The 23,060-nt window shown below is 37.6% G+C and overlaps 2 protein-coding genes across 2 annotated transcripts in view; both read right to left on the bottom strand.

Annotated features, from left to right (window-relative positions):
- LDLRAD4 (low density lipoprotein receptor class A domain containing 4) overlaps nt 1-3,569 on the bottom strand; it is a 296,905-nt gene extending 293,336 nt beyond the window's left edge. Inside the window, 1 exon segment of the mRNA XM_032223037.1 lies at nt 3,323-3,569. The gene's annotated coding sequence lies outside the window, so the exon portion shown is untranslated.
- A 12,328-nt stretch (nt 3,570-15,897) lies between these two features.
- CEP192 (centrosomal protein 192) overlaps nt 15,898-23,060 on the bottom strand; it is a 62,209-nt gene continuing 55,046 nt past the window's right edge. The window contains exons 33-37 of the mRNA XM_032222933.1: nt 21,066-21,185; nt 20,515-20,633; nt 19,697-19,805; nt 19,294-19,352; nt 15,898-16,286 (exon numbers count right to left, since the gene is read on the bottom strand). Coding sequence (XP_032078824.1) covers nt 16,145-16,286; nt 19,294-19,352; nt 19,697-19,805; nt 20,515-20,633; nt 21,066-21,185 — 549 coding nt within the window. The 3' untranslated portion in view covers nt 15,898-16,144. The remainder of the gene's footprint in view (nt 16,287-19,293; nt 19,353-19,696; nt 19,806-20,514; nt 20,634-21,065; nt 21,186-23,060) is intronic.

Below are 23,060 nucleotides of genomic sequence, written 5' to 3' on the forward strand. Positions count from 1 at the left end.
TAAATATCTTGAATTCTAACTATTTTACTATTACCTTATATCCATTAATATATGTTTAGGCTGAATATATTTTAGCTGCTTACTGGTCAAAGAACATACTAAAGTATTCATTCATTCTTCCTAGTAACGAATTATCAAGATATACCATTATTATTTTGACTTGAGAACTATAAGAATTTGAGATCCTAAATAGGGAATATATCTTAGAAACTATTTGGGTTTAAACAAGCTATAATGCGTTTCATTTGATTTGGGCAGAAAGTTTGTAAACTATGGTTTTTGGCCTATTGGGTGAGTACACCCAATGGAGTTTTTTTTTAATGTCCAAGCAAACAATGGCTTAGAACAGTATATAAACCAGAACATTAATTTAAATATGATAATGTTTTGATGACCCTAAGGAATCAGAGTTACACTAAAAAGGTGGATGATTCTGAGAAAGTGGAACAGGTTAGGATTTTTTAAAGGATTTTTTTCTTTTTTCCTTAAACTCTATTATAAGTATAATATTTATTGTCATTGTTCTTAAATACAACGAAATTGGTTAGAACTCACACATCAATTTTCTGTGTTTGTCTGCCAATATGATAAGTTACACTGACACCAATGTTTAATTAAAGATTTAGGAAAGGCAGGGGGGGGAAAGACATATTGTCCACAAGGACAGGGCACAGGTGCTCACACCTTTGCCCATACTGCTTCTTCAGCAGATCAAGCGAGCAGCATGGCACCAATTTTGGTATTACTACATGTTTCCATTCATAAATACAGCCACATAGCTATTGATACCATTGAGGGAGTGGAAAAAGAACACAAAAAGGAGTTTTATGCCAGATTTTGCTCACATTTTTAAGCGGAGAAAAAGATTTGTAGATGCACATTATCATTATGATAAAAATAAGTTGGTATTCAAAGTTGCCGGTTTGTATTCTTCCTCTCCTATCCCATTACATTGTTAATATTTAATAAAACAGGAATATCTATTACCTGTGCATATGTAGAAATAATTATGTAAGGATTATGGTAGAATTAAACAGTATGTTAAAGAACAACACATATACATATTTGTGGATATAGGATGTTTTGCAGTTAAGATTCTGCCACTATACAAATTTGCAGCTCATTCACAGTCAGTAACTTAATATCTGTACTTTATGGACACAGACATGCAGAACATTTTCTCACTATTTCAGCTGGCAATGAAGTTGGGACATTCACCAGTTTTAATTATGCTATCCTTCATAATGTCTTTACCAATAACATATCTCATTTATTTCTAGTAACAGGGAAGCCGCAGTATTTAAATGCTTCCTAGTAGCTCCAGAATAACTGTACCACCTGCAAAGAGTTGTGGAGAAAACTAAACATAAAATTTCCATTCAATGAGACTTATACCAGATTAGACAAATATAAATCTGTGTTTCAAGAATAACTTTGAAATGCAAGGACATTCAAAATGCTAATCAAGAACAATCAGAAACAAGAAGCTATTAAGAATCATTTGCTAAAATTAAGTATCCTCATTACAGGGACTTTCAACTACAAGGGGTTGTCAGCTACTACATACAAGTACTTACAGTTGTATTGAACATGGAGGGATTTACATCTAAGTAAACATGGATACCAGAGGTGGTTCTTATTGGTTTGTTTGAACTGACAGTAGCTTGGCGGCCTGGGTTGCTGAAACCAGCAGCGACCCATGCCTGTCGTGCCCCTGAACCAGTTCATCTAGGATGCCACAAAGCATTGATCTTGTTTTTTGCTTCTGTGCATGTGCCGAGCAATTTTTGTTGTACATACGTACATATATAAAATCTTTGGACAAAATTATATGGTCAAACTTTAAAAGAAACATACCTGTTACCTTAACTTAAGCTGTGTACCATAAGATAGTTTCTGGGCTTTTCTTTGGGGGAGGGAGGGCAAAATAGGAAAGCAACATAGAGACTTATCTGATTGTTTCTATGTTCATTTCAACTTTTTAAAAACACCCTTGCCATTAAAGTATTCTGATGATCAAGGAAGCAAAATTATACATATTGTATAAATTTATAGTATAAATAGTATCATATAAATTTATCATCATTTGTAACAAAACTGAACTTTAAAGAAAAATGTAAGCATATCTAAACTGAAATATATGTACAAAGAGTAAAAACAATTTCTACCAGTATTGATTTCCCATTAGTTCAGTCTTAAATGGACACTTATCACCTCTCCTATGAAAGTTACATATATGATTCCATTTTCCATAATTTAGTTCATAGCACACAGACACAGACACAGACACACACAGTTTCTGCAGACTATTTTGGAATACATAGTCAAGTGGATGTGTGTTTTTACTGTCAAGGACTGAAAACTTTCTCAAAGATGACAAGAATATTCACATGTACTTCAAAAACTGATCTGAAAAATAAGATCAATCCTCCCTTTTCTGTAATGCAGTGGTCTCACGCTATAAAGAGTTACTTATAAATTACATGAGATGCAGCTCCCATTCTCTCACAACGCTAAAAAGATCCCCAAGATCTCCAGAGCAGCCCATCTAAACTATCAATTCAACCACATGCCTTTCGTCTTTCTGGCTTTATTTACCATATAAGGATGAGACAACAAAAACAGTTCACTCAGGAGCACGCAGACGACACGCACGGAGAAACCCAAAGCCCTCGTCAAGTCGAACAAAAAAAATTCCCATTATAACTAAATAAAAGAGCAATAGCACGAGGCTAACTTCTTGTAGCGACATGCCTCCAGAAAGAAGCCTGGCTGAGGGGGTAACAGGCACACGAGCGGGTAAGCCCCGCGGGGTTACTCCGTTCTACATTTCCTGTTCTCGTTTCGCCTCCTGAAAGATAGGCGAGGAGTCCAAATGTGGCCAAGTTTCCCGGGCATGGGCAGTTTGGAGAAGTACGGCCGCTGTCAAGTCTAAACCTCCGGGCTTTTGATCTAACCGGCGTTTTCCGACCGCATCTTTCGCTGCGGGAAACCTGCCCGCCTGCTTGCCAGCATCCGCGCATCCCCTCGTCTCCCGCGCGCACTTCGGCTGCCCAGCCCGGGAGGTCGGCAGCAACCCAAAGGCACAAAGGAGAAGGCGAGGTACCTTCCCCAGAGCAAGCCCGGCAGCGCCTGGTCCCTTTAACAGCCCCAGACCTTAAACTTGGGCCTCCCGTCACTTTGCCCGACACTTAGTTGCTAGCTGTCTAGGTCGTCGTCCTGGAGTAGCAACTCCTGTCTGCCTTGGCGGGGAGCGACAGCCGCATCCCGCCACCAGGCAAAGGCTGGAGAAGGAAAAGCCCGCCAGGCTGTCCGCACTCACCTTCCCTCCGAAAGCCCCTCCATCTCAGCCGCCCCCGGGCGGAGGGCTGCCTTTTCGCAGAGCAGCTGAAGACCCTCGCAGCCGCCGCCGCCTCCTCCCTTCAGTCTGTCTCCTGCGCGCGGAGGCTGCGTCTGCTGCTCCCGGCTCCTCCGCCCCCTCCCGTCCCTCCCCGGCTGCTGCCCGGCTGCAGCTAGTCTGGCTCTTCGTGACAGCAGGCAGCAGACCCGGAGCCGCGGGAAGAAAGGAGCGGGGCCGCGGGAGGGAGGCGGCGGGGGGGGGGAGGGGGGACGAGCTTCCTGCCCAGCCCCTCGCGCGCCTATTCGCAGCCTCTACTGACACCTGCAGGGTCGGATGTGCGAAGGAGCCGGACCGGTCTCTGCCCGCCAACTGGCCCAGTGGCGAAGGAAGAAAAGTTATCCTCTCCCGCGGGGGCTTTTCACCGGTTGCAGGGCCTCTTCTTTGGTCACATTCCGGCGTATCCCCATTCGGCAAAGGGAATCTAACCCGGTGCTCTGCCACTCTGGGACAAACTCCTCTGCAGGCTTGTCGAGGCTGCAGAGCTTTGTTTTCCCACCCACCCCCACCCCGGGGAAAAAATACCCCCCGTCAAAAGGGAAGGCTGTGGCTTGGCCGTAGTTCATTAAGTTCGCCTCATCATCGGCCAATGCAGAAGGGAAGACGCGGGCTCAAAGTCAATTCCACCCCCCCCCCCCTGTCCTTCGGCTGGAAGTTGAGAATTTCTTAGGGAAATTCTGGGAAATACATTGGGGAACAAAATCTGTTGAAGGAACCAGCTTCCAAACTTCCACGTTAGAGACGGTTCTAAGCGCCTTCACCGAAAGCAGGGAGATGCCTCGCTTCACTTTCGACCTTCTTGCTTAGGGCGCGAAAATTTGTGGGCACATTGGGGAGGCGGTCGGGTCATCCTCGCCTCTTCCAGCCTACTTCGTTATACGTTTAAAAAGGACCGTATAGAGAATGTTATCCAATTGCTCATATAGCACATCACCAAATAAGGCACTCCTTAGGACTCTGTCCATCCGGCAAGAAAAAAAAGGTTTTGCAGCTCCAAAAGAAGCCGTTCAAATGCATATTTCTAGATGACCTTCACTGAGAATAACTTTCTACAATTGCATGTTCCAAACTTGAATCCTCCAGGTGTGTTTTGATTTCAGTTCATACAATCCCCAGCCAGCACAACCATAAACAGTGGTTCAACCCAGAAAACTAGTTTCACCTTCTTCACTGCAGTGAAATAAAACAACCTAGTTTAGAAAATAATAAACTATATTTAGAATGCTCTTTTTTTGCACTTTGTTGCCTATTAAATAAAAGTAACCTTATTTCCACTGATCATCTCATTTCTAGGGCACTCAATTGCAAAAATCTATTACATGTATCTTAGACCAGAATTTTGGGTCTCTTCACAAGATAAAAGACCAACTATATAAACACTAAGGTGACCAGATTTTCAGATTGGTAAAGAGGGACACGATTGACCAGGGGGGGGGAGGGGGGGGACCTTGATTAAAAATTTTATATTTTGTCAAAAGGTCACAAAAGGCGATTACATGACCCCAGGACACTGAAACCATCATAAATACGAATCTGTTGCCAAACATCAAAATTTTGATCACGTGACCATGAGGATGCTGCAACGGTCGCTAAGTGTGAAAAATGGTCATCAGTCCCTTTTTTCAATGCCATTGTAACTTTGGTCACTAAATGAACTGTTTGAAAGCTAAGGCTAGCTTGCATTATAATGCTATATGCTAGCTTACATTTTCAAGAGAAAGAAGCTAAACTCCTTATTAGAATTAAAATAGAAATGAATAGAGTAGAGTAGAGTAGAGTAGAGTAGAGTAGAGTAGAGTAGAGTAGAGTAGAGTAGAGTAGAGTAGAATAGTTTATTAGCCAAGTGTGACTGGACACACAAGGAATTTGTCTTTGGTGAATATGCTCTCAGAAAAATAAAATAGAATAAATTCATCAAGAATCATAAGTTACAACACTTAGTGATAGTCATAGGTTACTAATAAGCAATCAAATAATACTAGGAAACATATTATTTGATTTTTAAATTATTGGATTTTCTTTCAAAGAAACTCAGTATGTACTTCCTGATTATGAAAAGTGCAAATTCAGTGTCAATCACTCCTGACTATTTAAAAAAAGATTCTATGCAAAATAAATTGAAATAAACCATTTTTAAAAATGCACAATAGTTTGAAATGGATTGTGCATAGAATTTTTTAAAATGGTTTATTTCAATTTATTTTGGATAGAATCTTTTTTTAAATAGTCTAAGACAATTTAAAAAAAGAATCCACACAGAATAAATTGAAGTAAAACATTTCAAACTATTCCACACAGAATAAATTGAGGTAAAACTATTTTTAAAAATTCTATGCACATTTCAAAGTATTGTGCATAGAATTTTTTAAAAATGTAAGTCACAGTCATATGTCCACAAGATGCTGCAAATGGCTATAAATATGGGTCAGTTATGGAGTGACTGCAGGGGAGACATGAGGCGTCAGAACTTTGAAGCAGGACATACCTTTTGGGAGGGAGGGAGGAGTCTGTCATAACTTTGAACAGTCACTCAGTTACCAGGCATAAGTCGAGGACTACCTGAGCAATCCTGCCTTCCAAATGACAGGTAGCTCCATCAACAGTCCTTTTCATCTTATTGTAAGAAAAATATGATGGAAAAAGAAACAATAACTATTGTACATTTATTCCAGGACATACACAAAGTCATAGGAATGGATCATGAATGAGAGTACATTTCCACCAATTAATCCAGAAAATAAAGCAGCAAGGGTCCCACTATCCCCCCACCTCCTCTTTCTCAGTCTTGTTCTCTTTTGGGGGGGAAGGAGGAGAAAGGGCAAAAAGGAGAAAGAGGGAGAAAGAGGAGGTGGTGGGGATAGTGGGATCCTTGCTTCACCAAGCTCAGAAAGCAGCAAGGATCCCACTATCCCCCCACCTCCTCTTTCTCCCTCTCATTCTCTTTTGGGGGGGAAGGAGGAGAAAGGACAAAGAAAGAGGGAGAAATGGCTGCAGGGAGAGCAGCGCCCGAGAGAAGCGGGCAAAAAAAAAAAATTTCCGATGGCTGAGCCACTTGGCCCGGGACCGAGCCTCCTCCTCGCCGCGCTGCTGCCGCCGGAAAGCCATCACTCTCCCTGCAGAAAAACGTCGCTTCTCAGCACGTGCAGGAGGGGAGGGAGCCTCGCCCCTCATCAGGCGCTGTGAGCGAGCCGAGCGGAGAGAGGGAAACCACTGCCCTGTAAAGGCCACATCGGAAACGACACTTCAGAAAAATAAAAACTTTTTTTAACAGCATCCTTTTTAAAATTGATTTTCTTTCTTTTGGAAAATCGGGACTTTTTGAACACGCAGGACACGGGACAAATTAGTAAAAATTGTGACTTTCCCGCCAAAAGCGGGACGTCTGGTCACCTTATATAAACACGCTACCAAAAAATGAAGGGCAACATATTTTCCAACCCAAAGCCCTTCCATCTAGCATCCTAATGTAAGGCTGGGGAGGGAGGGTTAAAAATCACTCAAAGGTGGACATCTACTTCATATCACTGATTACAGAATTCCTGTATTGCTGTCATTTAAGTTAATCTTCCAAGCCAAGTAAAATTTTGGCTGTGCTGCTCAAACATTGTAGGAATTGCAGCAGCAAACACATTGGTAATACCAACCTAGCATAAAATGAACTATTCTTTGAGATGAGACGCATGGACAAGTTAGTAATACTACTATAGAGAAATGGTGTGCCACTGCCTTCTTCTAGGATCCAGTTTAGCTTTCCAGTCAACTACTCCAGTCGAGTCCTAGAAGTCATCAATTCACTTACTAACCACTTAGGTTAGTCACTGAGACCAGCCAGATGCTGCCATTTACTGAAACCAGCTTCTAGTAGATTACACTAAAGAAATGTAGACACATCAAAGACTTTAGCTCAGTAAACTAAGTTCCTAATAAGTTTTTTTTTAGGCTGGATTGCTGACCTGTGATATAAAAAAAAAGAATTTTACTAAGAAAGCTCTTCTTCAGTATAGAAAAAGTTATTTCTACTTGACATTGTTTTATGAATGCTAGAAAGGTTACTGATTATCAACATATTGTATAATACACACAAATATATAGATCTTCCTAATATGTTAAATGTAGCCTAAGAACTGTTGTGATTGTTTCCAGCTTTGAGAGGTACAAACAAGGCTAGGAGCATAAAGGATTATTTGATCTAGTTTGAAGTCCAGTCAGAATGGCTTGAACGGGTGCCATTGCAGTGATGCTCAGATTCAGAGGAAGAATTGGAAAAAACTTATGTTATATTCTACCTCAATATAATAAGGCGAAATTAATTGCAAAGTGTGTGTGTTTTTGCTGGTACTGTACTATGATGATGTTAGCCATTATAGTGCTCCAGAGTTTCATAAATAGGACTGGAGCTTTATTGATGCTCAGGATTGGTCAGAAAGGTTCAAATCAAATACCTTGTCACTATTTTGTATTACTTTGCCTCAGATCAGAATTTGGGGGCTTGGCTGCATCTAATGAGCTCTTATAAAAATGTTTATCACCAGGAATAAAGGAAGTATCTTGTAGTCAATTATTGACACAATTCTTCATGCATACTACAAGATTTTTTTAAAAAATTCTTTATTGAATACGTAATTTATTCTTCCCAGAACGATCACTTAAACAATGGTTACATGTACAGCAATTATAAATGAAGACACAAATTTACAAGATGGTATGAACATTTGGAATTTTAAGAACATACTATGGGTAGGTACTTGCTTAAAATGATATACCATACACAGTGGGATATAATACATATTTCCAACCAGTCCCCCAAACTTATAAGACTATTTCTTCAGATGACATAGGGAGACTGTTTTCAGTTTAATAAAATCACTTAATATTCTCATCTTCATGTGGCAATTAATTGGAGGATGCAGCTGTTTTTCAGTTTAGAAAAGTGTAGAAAAGTTCTGTGAACGAGTGAGCACAATCAAGGTAATGTTAAATGTTGACACAACTTTAATACAATAAAAACACCAAAGGAATGTTAATCAAAAAAGCAATGAACTTATCTTATCTAATATATTGTCTTTCGTCTTATTACATTGTTATTATACTAAATAACCTGCACTGCTTTTTTTAAATAGTTACTACACTATAAACTTATTCTAGTACTAAATAGACTGCAAGTAAGATAATTACAAAAGGATCGTTGAATAGTATATTTTAAAAAATTGAAAGTGCTATCCTTATTATAATCAACTAGAAAACATAAGTAGCAACATTTCTATTACTGTCTGAATTTCTAATTAGATTGTAGGCAGTAACAGCTAATTCCCAACTCAGATCACTTTTTCAAATCATGGGATTCTTTCACCAAAGCACTGATAAATATTCACCAGCTATGCTTTGACAGGCCATTATACATACTAAGGAGTACAGATAATTTATCTACATGTGATTCGAGTGATTAAAATGTCAGATTTTGTGTTGGGTATTGTGTGACTGTTAGGAGCAGGGCTTGTGCCCAACATGAGTAATTTGCTAAGATGGCATGATAAGCTGCCTGAGGCATTTTGGAAGTTGAGAGTAAACAAAATGGGTTTTAATACACTTGTAAGAGGGTACTTCAGCTTAAGTCTCTCTCTCCCACCCAGCTCTCCCCCCCCCCACTTTGTCTTTTAACTATTAGGTGGATAAATGGAACTCCTGTAGTCTTTTGTCTGTGTAAACCATATCAGAATACAAAAGCTTGGAAAACCCAAAAGAATTTTGAAGCCTATTCACACTACTGCATTGAAAGCGTGGGTGGTTCTAAAGTTCAAATAGCGCTTGTCACCAGGAGCTAAAAAAGTAATAATAAAATAAAACAATTTGAAATAATAATAGAGGCACTTTTTAAAAGGCAGCTTTTGCACCGAAAATATATGAAATTGAAACCTGGCAAATGCCATTTGTGGAAACGTTTGGCTCAGAATGCGGGTAATTTGGACAGAATGCAGCAAATATAGTATTATATATGAGAAGTGCCTGTAGTCTGTCTGGCTGCTGAACTTCCATATTTTGCAAAGCTTTCAGAAAAGTAGGTATAATCTACTGAGAAAATAAATCAGGATTAATTAACATTAAATTGTGGCAAAGAACTACATCAAGTGTTTTTCAAACTTGACAACTTTTAAGATACTGTATGTGCACTTTAACTCTTAACTCCCCAGCCAGCATACTGTCAAAAATAGAATCATTCTATTATTTTTTTTTAATATTAAGATTCATTTTATCCCAGTTTGGATATTATTTAAATAGTATCTTAGTAGTATGAGAACTACTAAAAAAAGCTAACACTGCTATGGCATTTAAACTGGCTGGCACTTTTGTTTGAAGTGCATTCCCATTGATTTCAGCGTAGTCTAGATAACAGGTAGTCCTCAAATTACAATTTCATTTTGTGACTGAAATTACAACAGCACTGAAAAGTGAGTTATGACCATTTTTAACATGACCATTGTATCATCCCTATGGTCACATGATTTAATTTGGATGCTTGACAACTAACATTTATAATGATTGCTGTATTCCAAAGCCATGTGAGCCCCTTTTGTGATCTTCTGACAAGAAAAGTCAATGGGGAAACCAGATTCACTTAACAGCCATGTTTCCAATTTAACAACTGCAATGATTCACTGAACAAATTTGTCAAAAAAAAAGTTGTAAAATGGGGAAAAATTCACTTAACAAATTTCTCACTTAACATGAATTTTGGGCTCAGTTGTGGTTGTAAATTGAAGACTACCTGTACAGTACATGCATTGGGTTATGAGCAAGATGTATAAACAGAGGGATAGAATCAAGATCACGGTAAGTGTTAATACCACTTTATAATGCCTTGGTAAGGCCACACTTGGAATATTGCATTCAGTTTTGGTCACCATGATGTAGAAAAGATGTGGAGACTCTAGAAAGAATGCAGAGAAGAGTAACAAAGATGATTAGGGGACTGGAGACTAAAATATATGAAGAACAGTTGCAGGAACTGAGTATGTCTAGTTTAATGAAAAGAAGGACTAGGGGAGACATGATAGCAATGTTCCAATATCTCAGGGGTTGCCACAAAGAAGAGGGAGTCAAACTATTCTCCAAGGCACCTGAGGGTAGAACAAGAAGCAATGGTGGAAACTAATCAAGGAGAGAAGCAACTTAGAACTGAGGAGAAATTTCCTGACAGTTAGAAAAATTAATCAGTGGAACAGAAATTGCCTCCAGAAGTTGTGAATGCCCCAACACTGGAAGTCTTTAAGATGATGTTGGATAGCCATTTGTCTGAAACGGTATAGGGTTTCCCGCCTAGGCAGGGGGTTGGACTAGAAGGCCTCTAAGGTCCCTTCCAACTCTGCTATTGTATTGTATTGTAAGATGATCCTAGCTATTTATGAGTTTTGCTATGCATTGCTGGTTTGTATATTGTTATGGCAACATCCTGCATTTCAATATTTACAAGTGCTCCGCAACTGGGCTCCATTAAGGTACAGGTGGCTCCCACTTAGTGGGCAATAATATTTCAAATGCACTTCAGAGATTAGTAAGAGCACTGAGGAAATTATTTGCTACAAATATGAAATGAATAAGTTATCTGTTTCTCCTACTGACTCACCTAGAGAAAATAGTTTACATTTATCTGAATGATGTGTAAGTATTTTGTAATGCTTTAACTACATATGGGAATATATTAATTATGTCTGTGGGAATTTTTCATTGAAAACTGTATTTAAGTTGCCTTTCATTCAAAAATGTAAGATGAGAGATTGCATTCTTTAAATGCATACAAGCAAATGGACATTTCCTTCTGGTAAATGATAACTTCCGGACTGCAAATGAACAGGTACTCTGTGCCCAGTGATGAGGCTCTAATCATTCTATTTTGTCTATACAATGTCCAAAGCCCAGAAACAAGAGAAAAATATTCAGGAGAGAAAAAAAAATCTGAACCAAAAAGAAATTGATGCTTCTCATTAAAGGCTTGGATGAATTTTCCAAGGAAACTTTTGAGAAAATGCATTTTAGGAACTTCATTTAGTACAAATATTCCTTGTGGGTGTTATAAAACTGTTCCCAACATTTCCTGGCATAAATCTTACATGTTCTGAAAGGATTGTATTATCTGGTGAATGTACTATCTAGCAATACAAAATAAGCATTTGAATATTTCTAGTGAGTATCAAGCAAGTTACAGAGAACACCCAAAGATCTCTTTCACAAACATCTTGTTCCAGCTGTAACAGACCTTTTGATAAAAGTTTCTTTAACTTTTTTCTCCTGCTAAACACTATTTACTCCTCTATTCTCCGTTCTTTGTACCCTTTTAATCTCTTTTTATTCCTCTGACACAAACACAATACTCCATGACATACTGGACAGCTTTGACTGGTGACAGAATGTTCACAAAGAGAGAGAATTCTATGCAGGATGAGTATTACCTACCGCTACCCTATAGGACATGTGAAAGGAAGGTAAGAAAGTAGTCTAGTAACCCTCCTGCTGATTTTATTTCATTACAGAGGACTATTTTCTTAGAATTACTTACCTAATGAACCTACTGTTTATTAAAGACTCAATATGGCCCTCAGCATTCCAATTTGGAAATCATACAAATTAACACAAAGAGTTTGAAGACTTGATTCCCAAGTATGTTCCGGAGAGCTCCTTCCAACTTCATAGTGTCTTTGCCAGAGAACTTTCAAGTTTCCTCAAGGAACAAAGGACATTTCCAGTGCTATTAGTGTAGCTAAAATCCACACAAGCTCTTTGCTGAAGAGGAAAAAAGATCATATTATGGATTGGGAAAAAAGAACAAAAAAGGGGTCACAACTATATACTACTTTTTGGAATTTATATTACTTTGATCTCTTACAACACAATGCAGAGATGGATATTACGAAGGCATGAGCCCCAAGCATCTGGAGGTACTCCAAAGTTGCCTACCAAGTATAATAAATTAACTCCAGCGCAATCTTCTGCTCACCTCTAAGAAATAAAATTCACAAAATTCAACAGGGCTTAACATATCTGATTATAAAAGTTTAGCTTTATATTTGAATATATAAAATTCTTGCCCACATTTTACTGGTTTTTAAAACCATCTAAAAATAAGATTATGGTTTCTACCAGAGTGCAAACCTGAACACACTTACAATGGCTCTTTTTGTGGCTCTTCTTCTGCAAAGAAACAGATTCTCAAACAGCTGCATAGAGGTAGCAGTCCTTGGCAGGGTGGCCTAATACTCTCTTCTCTTTGTTCCCCAAATTGAAGCCAGCGTTCTCCACTGCACCTAAATCCTTCAGGTTTACTTAGGAGACACCTGGCTGAGATGCTGTTGCAGTCAGACAGAGATTGGTATATGCCCTCACTCCCTGACATGTTGTTATCCCAACAAACTGTATAGTGATGCTACTCAAAGCAGAAATAGTTGGTTATCTTCTGATTTGATATCCGAGAAGGTCTGGTTTTTTTTTTGTTTTTTTTTATTTTCAAAACGGACACATCACAAAGAATCCTACTTCTTTACATACTGTAGAAAATGTATCAGTTGGTTAAAAAAGACTTTCATGCATCTCTTCCACAGTCATCAACCATAATTCATATTAACTCAAGTATTTTAACTCAGATATATTTATACATATTACCATAATCATACCTCCATTTCCATTTGACTATAATTGTTTAAACGTCCTTCACCATAAAATATATCAAGATTTAAAACATAACCACATACTGGCATTTCATTTGCTATTTCTAATATCCTCCAATAACACTGGATCCTTATGGCCTATTCTGGCTAAACATCCATAATATTTAGTAACAAAAATTTATAATCCTCTTTTCCAAATCAGTTTACAATTTACATCCACTTTCCTTATGTTGTACACACACACACACACACACACACACACACACACACACACACATCATTATCCCTCCTTTATTTGACTGTGTCCTTTATCATAACATTTTCCCCCCTAATAAACAAAACTTAACTAAATTTAACCTAGTTCTTTTTATTAACCTTTATATATAACCAAAAAATTTTTAATCTTCCTTTCATGGGTACCATTCAATATTCATATCCAATTATTATCATAGCAATATATATGTATACATTATTATCATTATCAATTATTTATTTAACTATATCTATTGTCACTAAATTTCACCAAGTTTCATTAGTTTTCGATTATACCCTTTCATCTATCAACCTGTATCTTTCCAGTAGCAAAACAATCTCATGTCTTCTGCCATTTGTGGTATCAGTCCTCTAATCATCTCTTTAATCAAATTTGTATGGACTCATCTTTGCAATTCATTGCTTATTAAGTCTCCTATGTAATTTCTATGCCCTTCTTCTGTTTCCTTAATCAGTTTATCTTTAATTGTCAGTGGTCTTTTCAACGATATTGCTAACAAAATTTCTCTCTTTAAATCCGTAACTTCTTTTTATTTTTTTCTTCTTCTGTATCTTGCCATCTGGGATAGAGTCCCCCTCCATTTAATTCCTCTTTCCGTATTCCACTCTTTCCATTTCCAGACACAAACCAATCTCCATAGATATCAGATTTAATTTCTTTGTAGTCATTTTTCTCTTCAGTTTTTAGAACTCTAACTTCCACTTTTTCCACTTGATAAACATCTCCAAGTTCTTCATCATATTTTACTGTTAGATACTCTAGATTTTCCAACTTCTTCTCCATCCTCTCAAATGTGTTTGATAATTTCTGAATTTCTAACAATATCTTTTGCAAACTTAAAGTTTCTTTCTGCTGTTAAGATTGTGCCATTATCTCCAGCTGACAAACACTGCTGCTCTGGCTTGGAAGGTTTTTACAAGATTAAGCATAAATTCACAATAAGATCTTATTTTCACTTTTCTCTGGTTAAAGATATACTTCAAAGGAACATCTGTATGCTTTTCTTCTTATCACTCTCTATAAACAAAACAGTGAGACCTTGAAGTGCCAAGCCAGAATGATCAGTGAGGAAAGTAAAAGTGTTTTGTTTCCAATACACAAACATCCAGCCTCCGAGTAGCAGTGTCGTATTCCCCTCTGTTGTTACAATTTTCTTTATTGCTTTTTTATCTTTTTTTAATTCCAAGTTAAAAAAAAGTCAAATTCTTGAGTGAAATAGAGAAGAAAAAGGGAAAAACACACGCAGTAATGAAGAAGAATTTTAGTCCATAGATTGCAAAAAAAAAAAACCTTAATCCATTCGGTTTAAAAGGCTTGCATAAATTCCATCCATGAAAATAATATTTAAAAAGTAAAATAACCCACTGTCCAAAACCATTCAAAGCTTAATTCCGCCGCTTATTTCTTCTGTTTTCAAATTTAAATTAACTTTAAGTTTTTTTAGGCAGTCTCTTTTAAAGCGGTAAAAATTCCTCACCAGCTGGAAACACTTTCACTCTCTGTATCCGTCTGCAGGACGGTTTAGGTCCAATTGGACTACCCAGCGGCAAAAGTACCGGCTGTGGTCTCAGAATATCGAGACCACACGTCCGTATCATCGCAACGTTGGCTCCTCCACCTCCGAGAAGGTCTGTATTTAATTGCTTGGATGGCACCCAAGAAAGTCCTGCTACCATCTTCCCCTCTAAGGCAACACACAGAGACAGAGAAGAATATGTCTGTTTTTACAGAGATGAGGGGTGAATATGCAAACTACAAACTACTGCTAATTCCATATTGTAAGTAGCAGACTGGGTACTGCTGAAAATAATATCTGGGCAGGAAGATTGTGGGAAACGTGCTGATGCATCTACAGCATATTTAATAAAATTCTAGGGAACATAATACACATAAACTGCAGCTAAATCCAAACAGAACAGAGATTTCTTATAATCTGTATATCCGTAATAGAGACTATAGCACCAATACTCATTATTACAATAGTCAATGATCTGTTATACATTATTGACTGCCAAGAGTTTCAACATAGGTCACACAATTAATTTACTGTTCTCAAATCAGCTGGAATCAAGTGGTCTACTTGGAACCATTATATATTACTCAACTTCTGGACAGATTTAACCTTCACATCAAGTAGTCTACTTGGAACCATTATGTATTACTCAATTCCTGGAGCAATTTAACCTTCATTTGTGAAAGTATCCAGAACAATTTGCATGCTCTTGAGACGGTTACAGTGTTATAAATGCTTTGTAACAATGTTATCATTTTCAGCCCATCTGAAAGAAATGACTTAATTGAAACATTCACGGAACCTTTGCCACTTTTAAACATACAAATTCCAATTCAATCTTTAACATTCCTAGATGAGATTTAATAACACCATTGCCAACTGGCCTAAGACCATATTATGGGAACTTGTACTGCAATAATGAGCAGGCGGGCACACAACTTTGATAGCAACTTTCAACAATACAGTTGAAAGTTATAGAGTTTGATTTTATTAGATACAAAATATTCATATAGGAGATATAAAGAAGAGTTAGCAATAAACACAACAAAAGGGGAAATATATAAAGAAAATTTTATTTTTTTAAAAAAACTAAACTGATACATTGTCATTTACGAAGTCATAATCAAAACAAGTTACTTACATTGCTGCTTTCAACAGCAAAAGTGCACTGGTTCCATGATAGCATACATTAATAAATTTACTTTATTAAAATTTACAAATACTTGAGTTACCTATACATTTATTTTGTATACAAAAATGGAAATTTAATAATTTAGTCAAAGTGTGCATGGTTAACAACATATTTAACTATTTTCTGCCAAACCCTCACCAATTAGTTGAATAGTAAGAGTTCCACTTTTATCTGTCTCAACCACCAATAAGCATTTGAAAATGCCTGGGGATCTTGGTTTGAATTGGACTGGTAAATTGCAGTAGTGGTGACATCTGTGAGAGAAAATGTATAAGAATTAGGTGAGCATTTAACAGACTTCTTCAATATATTTAGATTGAGAAAAAGAAAGTTCTGGAGCTCTATTACCAGCAGAGCATTTTCTTATCATAATAGTATATTACAGCTTGTCAGCTGGTTGTGCTATTCTGGAGACGAAAAAGAAACTGTGTATATGAATTTCATTCTTAGTTGCATAGAAGTAGTCCTTGGGGTATGAGGCAGTTGGAACCAAGATTGCCATCGCTGAACAATATGGTTGTAAAAAGTGTTGTCATGTGATTGCTAACTCTTAGTGATAACTGCAGACGCAGTTGCTGTTGTAATTCCAGGACATACAAACTGTTGTGTGGGAAGCAATGGGACCCTGAGATAAAGACTGTGGGGTTGCTGTTGGGTGGGGTGGGGTGTAGGCTGTGCATAGGCAAAAGGAGGCTGAATTAAAAAAGGGGACACTGCTACACCATAGGAATGATGTGGGGCTAGGGGAGAAAGCCATTATGCCACATGAAAGGAGGCCAGAGGAAAAAGAAGCCATGCGAATACAGGGAAGATGGGGGGAAGCAGGACACCCCACTATACAAATGGAGGGAGGCTAGGGGCACTACTGGAGTGACTTGCGACTTTCCCTGCTGGCTTCTGCATTGATTTTGTTCGTGGGTTAGACAGCAGAAAAGGCACAAATGGCAATCATATGCCCACAGGATCGGAGTGTGTAATGGCTTGAATGTTTGGGATTAGTTGTAAGTGCCACTCATTCAATGCTGTCACAACTTAGAATTGTAATTGAACAAGTGATTTTTTAAGCAGGAACTACCCCCTAGTTCATAATGACAACTATTTCTTCTAAAACATCAACACTATTCAAGACAACCTTACATGTCTGACAAGAACTGAACCTTACTGGCTCAAGGTTGATTCAACTTTCCATCCTTTTGAGGTTGGTAGAATGAGGACCAGGGGTGAAATTCAGCAGGTTCTGACAGGCTCTGGAGAACCGGTAGCAGAAATTTTGAGTAGTTCGGAGAACCGGAAGATACCACCTCTGGCTGCACCCAGAGTGGGGTGGGAATGGAGATTTTGCAATATCCTTCCCCCAAGAGTGGAGAGGGAATGGGGATTTTGCGGTATCCTTCCCCTGCTGTGCCCACCAAGTCACACCCACAGAACCGGTTGTAAAAGAAATCGAATTTCACCACTGTTGAGAACCCAAATTGTTGAGGGCAATATGCTGACTCTGGAAACTGCTTAGAGAGAGCTATAAAGTACTGTGAAGCAATATATAAATCTAAGTGCTATTGCTAAGTAAGGGTGCCTAGGGCAATCAAAAAAACTAAAAAGAAACTGTAATACCTAATAAAGAGTAGGCAATCTGTGGGTCACAAGTGGGACCAAACATAATCCCAGACTAGCCTGCCAAATTTTGGCAACAAACTTTCCCATTTATCAATGCTTCAGTTCCATTTACTCTGTGATATTGTTAGGCACCAGGTATATTCATCTGCTGCTCTCAGTGACCCAAATAATTAATTTAAAAATCTGAATCTATGAATGGAAAAGGATTGCTTGCTGCTGCTGTAGGGCATAGGTAACCAGCATTTTAACTACAAAGTTTAATATAGAAACATTTAAATGCATTCACACTCACTAATGTACATATAACCAGCCCTCTGTGCTCTTCCCTCCCAGTGAATTAAGTAGGAGCACAAGGATGAAGAATGAAACAAGGAACAATTTATTTGACAGCATTTGATTTGATTACATAATCAATAATATAAGTCATTCTAGCCAAGTGATGAAGTTAATCAGCAGGAAAACTTTTGTAGGTCAGTCTTTAGTGACCAAAGCTGCAGGTTGCACACCCCTATATTATGAACAGTGATTCTCTCACTGTAAGTCAAAGCACCCATATGACTAGACTGTTATTTAATAATATATGACTGTTATTTTTTTGCCTTTTCACAGTAGTTCTTAAGTGAAAGTTACAGTCATTAAGTGAATGCTGTAATCATTAAGCAAAGCAATTCATTTGAATGGGCATTTTTAGACCAGTTTGGTCTAGTGCAGGTGTGTCAAACTGGCGGCCTATGGGCCAGATGCGTCATGCGCAGGCCACACCTACCCCAGCTCTGCAAAGGGAAAAACATTGCGAAACATCACATGCCAGCAATGTGTCACCATGAGTTTGACACCTGTGGTTTAGTGGTTAAGGAACTAGAAAGCAAGAGCCTGAGCTCAGATCCCACAATAGCTATGAAAGGCAACTGGGTGACCTTGGATCCGTCACTTACTCTCAACCCAACTCACCCCACAAGTTGTTGTTGTAGGGAAAATAAGAGGAAAAAGGTGGGTTAGACATATTTGTAGCCTTGAGTTATTATAAAAATAATAAAATGAGATATGAATAAATATTGTGAATCTGGTAGATGTACATTAGTGATGTGGAACACAACAACTAGTCATGCAGTCACATGATTGTGGGGGGTAGTGTATCCATTTATTAAGGCTGGAGATACTGTCAAACCCAGCTCAAGAACTACATAGAAAAATCCAGCCAAGATCCCAAAACTGAGAATAATGCCCTTTGTAGAAACGACACTAGGAACTTGGAAAAATCCAAGTTCAGTTCTTTATTTGGTCACACCAGAATCTTGCCAGATTACCCTATATTGCCCTCACCATAATGGATTTACCCTGAGAGGTTATACGAAGTAGCTATTCTAACTCTCTGCCTCTGATCCAGATAGAGTTGTGTTGTTTTTTGTCTTGTCCCTCTCCTTGGAATGCATGTTCTCTTCCTGCAAAACTGCTGCTTCAATGCAGTTCATTGTATCACCTCCCCTTCTGTAGGCACAACCATCCTATCTGCTTTATGGGCCATAAAGTAACTGTTCCATGGCCATCTTAACCTCAAACAGTCATAAAATGACCGACTGTAAAGAAAGGAGTATCTGTATGCCTTCTACCAACTATTTTAAGGGGAAAAAATACATTTTCACTCACCTCAAATTATAATGGGAATGCTTGATATAAAAAGGCTCTCCAGGACTTCTAAAGTTGAGCTGTAATTTAATAATTGTTTAAAATATTTGAGTTATTTTATTCATTACCCAGCAAGTATATAATCCCTCATGAGACATAAATGTCAATTAAAATAGCCATATGCAGGTTCCATGGAGAAAAAAAATATAATAGCTAAGCTTGGCCTACAAATTATGATACATATTTAAATATTAGGATTTATATTGGATATAGTTTCCGATTTTAGTAATTATTACTTTCTATTGGAAAGTAAATTAGCAAAAGACAATGATCCAAATAACTTTAACATGAGAATAAGTATTAAGTATGTTAGTGTAAAGATTTATCAAATGCAACTTTAAACAATGCTTAGAAGTCAATATACCTGGCAGGAAGACATAGAATAATTCTTCATGCTGATTTTCAATGTACTTGATTCGCCAACTTTAGTTGGAGGAAATGTATAGACATCTTCTTGGGCATATACCCCTTTCCTGGTTTAAAAGAAAAAAAGAAAAAATGCTACTAAAATAATCCTCTGTTTTAATTGGTATTTGTAATTGGGAAGTTACTTAAACCTACAAAATGTATTTTATAAGACCAATCCGTCACTGTTTTAGTCTTAAGAAACATCTGAATTATTTTTCATGCCCGCTAGATAAAACTGCATTTCCCCCCAATTCTTGAACAATACTAAGAGGGTTATAGTTGAGTAAAGAGTATTTAAATATAGACTACTTCATAGTTTTGCATCTCGTGTTTGTTAAGAGTTCTGAAGGTAAAATATTATTGTTTCTCATAAGAAGATTGTTCTTTGTTCAGGTAAGTTTATTCTGTGGGGGGCGGGGAAATCAGTTTGGGATTACATTTAATAAGCTTTGATTTTTAAAGAAGCATGACTGAAAAGCACCATTTATATTTTATCATCATGCTAAGCCAGATTTAACCCTGGTTTGTAAAATAACCATGTAGTAGCTTGGCTTGTACATAATGTTATACCATAAATCAGGATTCATGAATCAAAATAGTAGATCACACCACATTAAAAATCAAATCCTTGTACAAGGCAAATCTATGGCCTTGATTTTATTACAAAGCAGTTTGTAGATCTCATAAAATACTGCTAAATAAAATGTATATTTAAAACATTGAGAATGAATGAATGTGCAGAAATGTATTTTATAAATTATCCACTTTACATACCATATGTTGTGATCAAATATACTGAGGTATTCTCTTCTTTGTGATACATCTCGAATATTGATTTTTACAAATGATGATGCAGATACTTCATTTTTTAACTGTTTACTGCTTAGGATACTCTGTTATAATATATAAATTACAAAATGTAATTAATTAGAGAAGTGCTATGTTTTTACCCATTAATTATGCAGAAACTGAATCAACCAACTAATTTTACTCTACAGAAATTAAGTAAACCAGAACTACTTCTTAAAGCTGATACTTTCATACTAAGGTTAGCATCATTATACTTGCTAGAGTATAGGAAAAGAGGTAAGAGGTAAGTTCTAGTATTTTATCAAATTATGGTATTTTACAAAGTATATGACATAAGATTTCACTAAGATATTCTATTTAAATAGTTCATTTTAAAGCTTTAATCAGAAAGCTATTAGACATAAATATACAAATTGTTTATCATAGGGGTGTCTTTTTTCCATTCTATGTAAAAGGAATGTTATAATTATGACTCTCAATTCAAACAAAAAATAACTACTCCTTCATATTCTTACCATTCCACAAAACTGAAGTCTATATTTGTCTGTCAAATGAGGCTCGTGCAATGGGTGACACTCAAGATCCCAAAACTGAGAATAATGTCCTTTGTCTCTAGGTAGAAACGACACTATAATCTATCAAAAAATTAGAAAATCATGAATGTATGACTATTTGACCAAACTTGATTGAACTAATAGAATGAACTATATTTGAACATTATGACATGCTTTTATTTAAAAAAACACATTGCAAAACTTATTATTTAAATAACTTCACCCAACGGAGTATGGATGGCTTTGAAAATATAATTAATAATTAAAATATTTAAAAACATAAAGAAAATGAAGCAAGACAATCTGGACAAAAAGCAACCATTAAAACCAACCACATCTGCATTCTCCCCAACATATTAACCCCAGGCCTGAGACCAAGCCAGGTTTTAAAGGCTATTTGGACCCTCAGGAGACAACATGCTGTCTATATGTCTGGGGAGATATTATTCCAGAGGATAGGAGAAGAGAAGACACACAGAAGAGGTCTCATAAAATGACAACATTTAATGAAGGGATCTGGAATTCATCAACTCAGTCCAAACACACTGAATAAGTAGAAATCCAAGTAATCAAGTCTTATACCAAAAAGAGCTTTAAAGGTAATAACCAGCATCTTGACTCCATGTGGAAGCCAACAGGCAGCCAATGAAGCTTGCACAGCAGTAGTGACATGTGTCAATAATAGTTGCAGAAAAATATTGTGGTCTCTGTGTAGCACAACACAGCCATTCGCCCATGAGGCTGTGTCCGGCTTTTTGGGAGCCCGCTCGCAAGAGAGCAGCCGCCCGGCAACCCCCCTCTTTAGCTGGGCACAGAGCCACTCACCAACCTAGCGGTATCCCAAAGGCGCTAAGCAACGCAATCACCTTTGCCTCCCCCCCGGTTCCCGTGGCTTGGCATCTTCGGGATACCGCTAGGTTGGTGAGCGGCGCTCTGCCTGGCCTGAAGTGGGGGGTTGTCCAGGGGCTTATTTGTGGGGGAGGGCTTATATATTTGCCCACCAGAAAAATGTGGTATGGCCTTATTATCAGGGCATGTCGTAATTTCGGGGAAACACGGTATATGCCAGCAAACTGCTTAAACAAATTAGTCTGGAGTGTCATCAGAACAGAGGAACTCTTCTAGTAAGGACTGTATGACTGTATATCATCCATATGTATGAGACTTGTACTGAAGTCTGTATTCAGTAATGCCTGTGGATGTTATTGCATGATGGAAAAGAGAATACCCCAAAACAATAAACCCTCCCCTCATAATAAGGTCCAAGCCATATTTTGTTTGTAATAAGAAAATAAGACCCTGTTTTATTTTCGGGGAAACACAGTAAAAATAAATAATGCCTGGAGCATATAGCTAACACTGAAGCAAAAGTAATTTAATGTTAAGAGTTTATCTTGCCTTTCCATTTTAGGATCTCAGAGGAAATTAACATTTCCTTCAATTTTCCTGACAACAATCCTATAAGGTAGTTTGGACTGAGAGACAATGAATTGCTCAGTAACTTTCTGTGGCTGAGAGTAGACTTCAATTTGGTGTGTGTTTGTGTGTGTGTGTGTGTGTGTGTGTGTACGCGCGTGTGCGCATGCACACTTTGTTTAGGATTTTTTTCCACAGCCATTTGGGAGTATAAAAGCTGTGTCTGTTGTTCTTTACTATCATCTAGTGGTCACTATAAAAATATACAGAAATGGTTAGGTTGGGATGATGATGGGAGGGGGAGATGAAACTAATTGTAGGCAATAGAGATGGCAATAGCCTAATTTCCCAGAAGGAGCTGTCCTACTGCCTTGTCTTATGCCTCTGACCTGTTCCACTTCCTTCCTTGTAAATTTGTGTACAAAACACTTTTCACTGTTTGAACCAAGAAAAAGAAAATATGCCATGGAGAAAAAGGAACATTTTTTTTTGTATTGACCAAGGACTTTAGAATATCATTATCCTCTGAAAACAAAAGAA

Source organism: Thamnophis elegans, chromosome 8, assembly GCF_009769535.1.
Source record: "Thamnophis elegans isolate rThaEle1 chromosome 8, rThaEle1.pri, whole genome shotgun sequence".
Taxonomy (NCBI): Eukaryota; Metazoa; Chordata; class Lepidosauria; order Squamata; family Colubridae; genus Thamnophis; species Thamnophis elegans.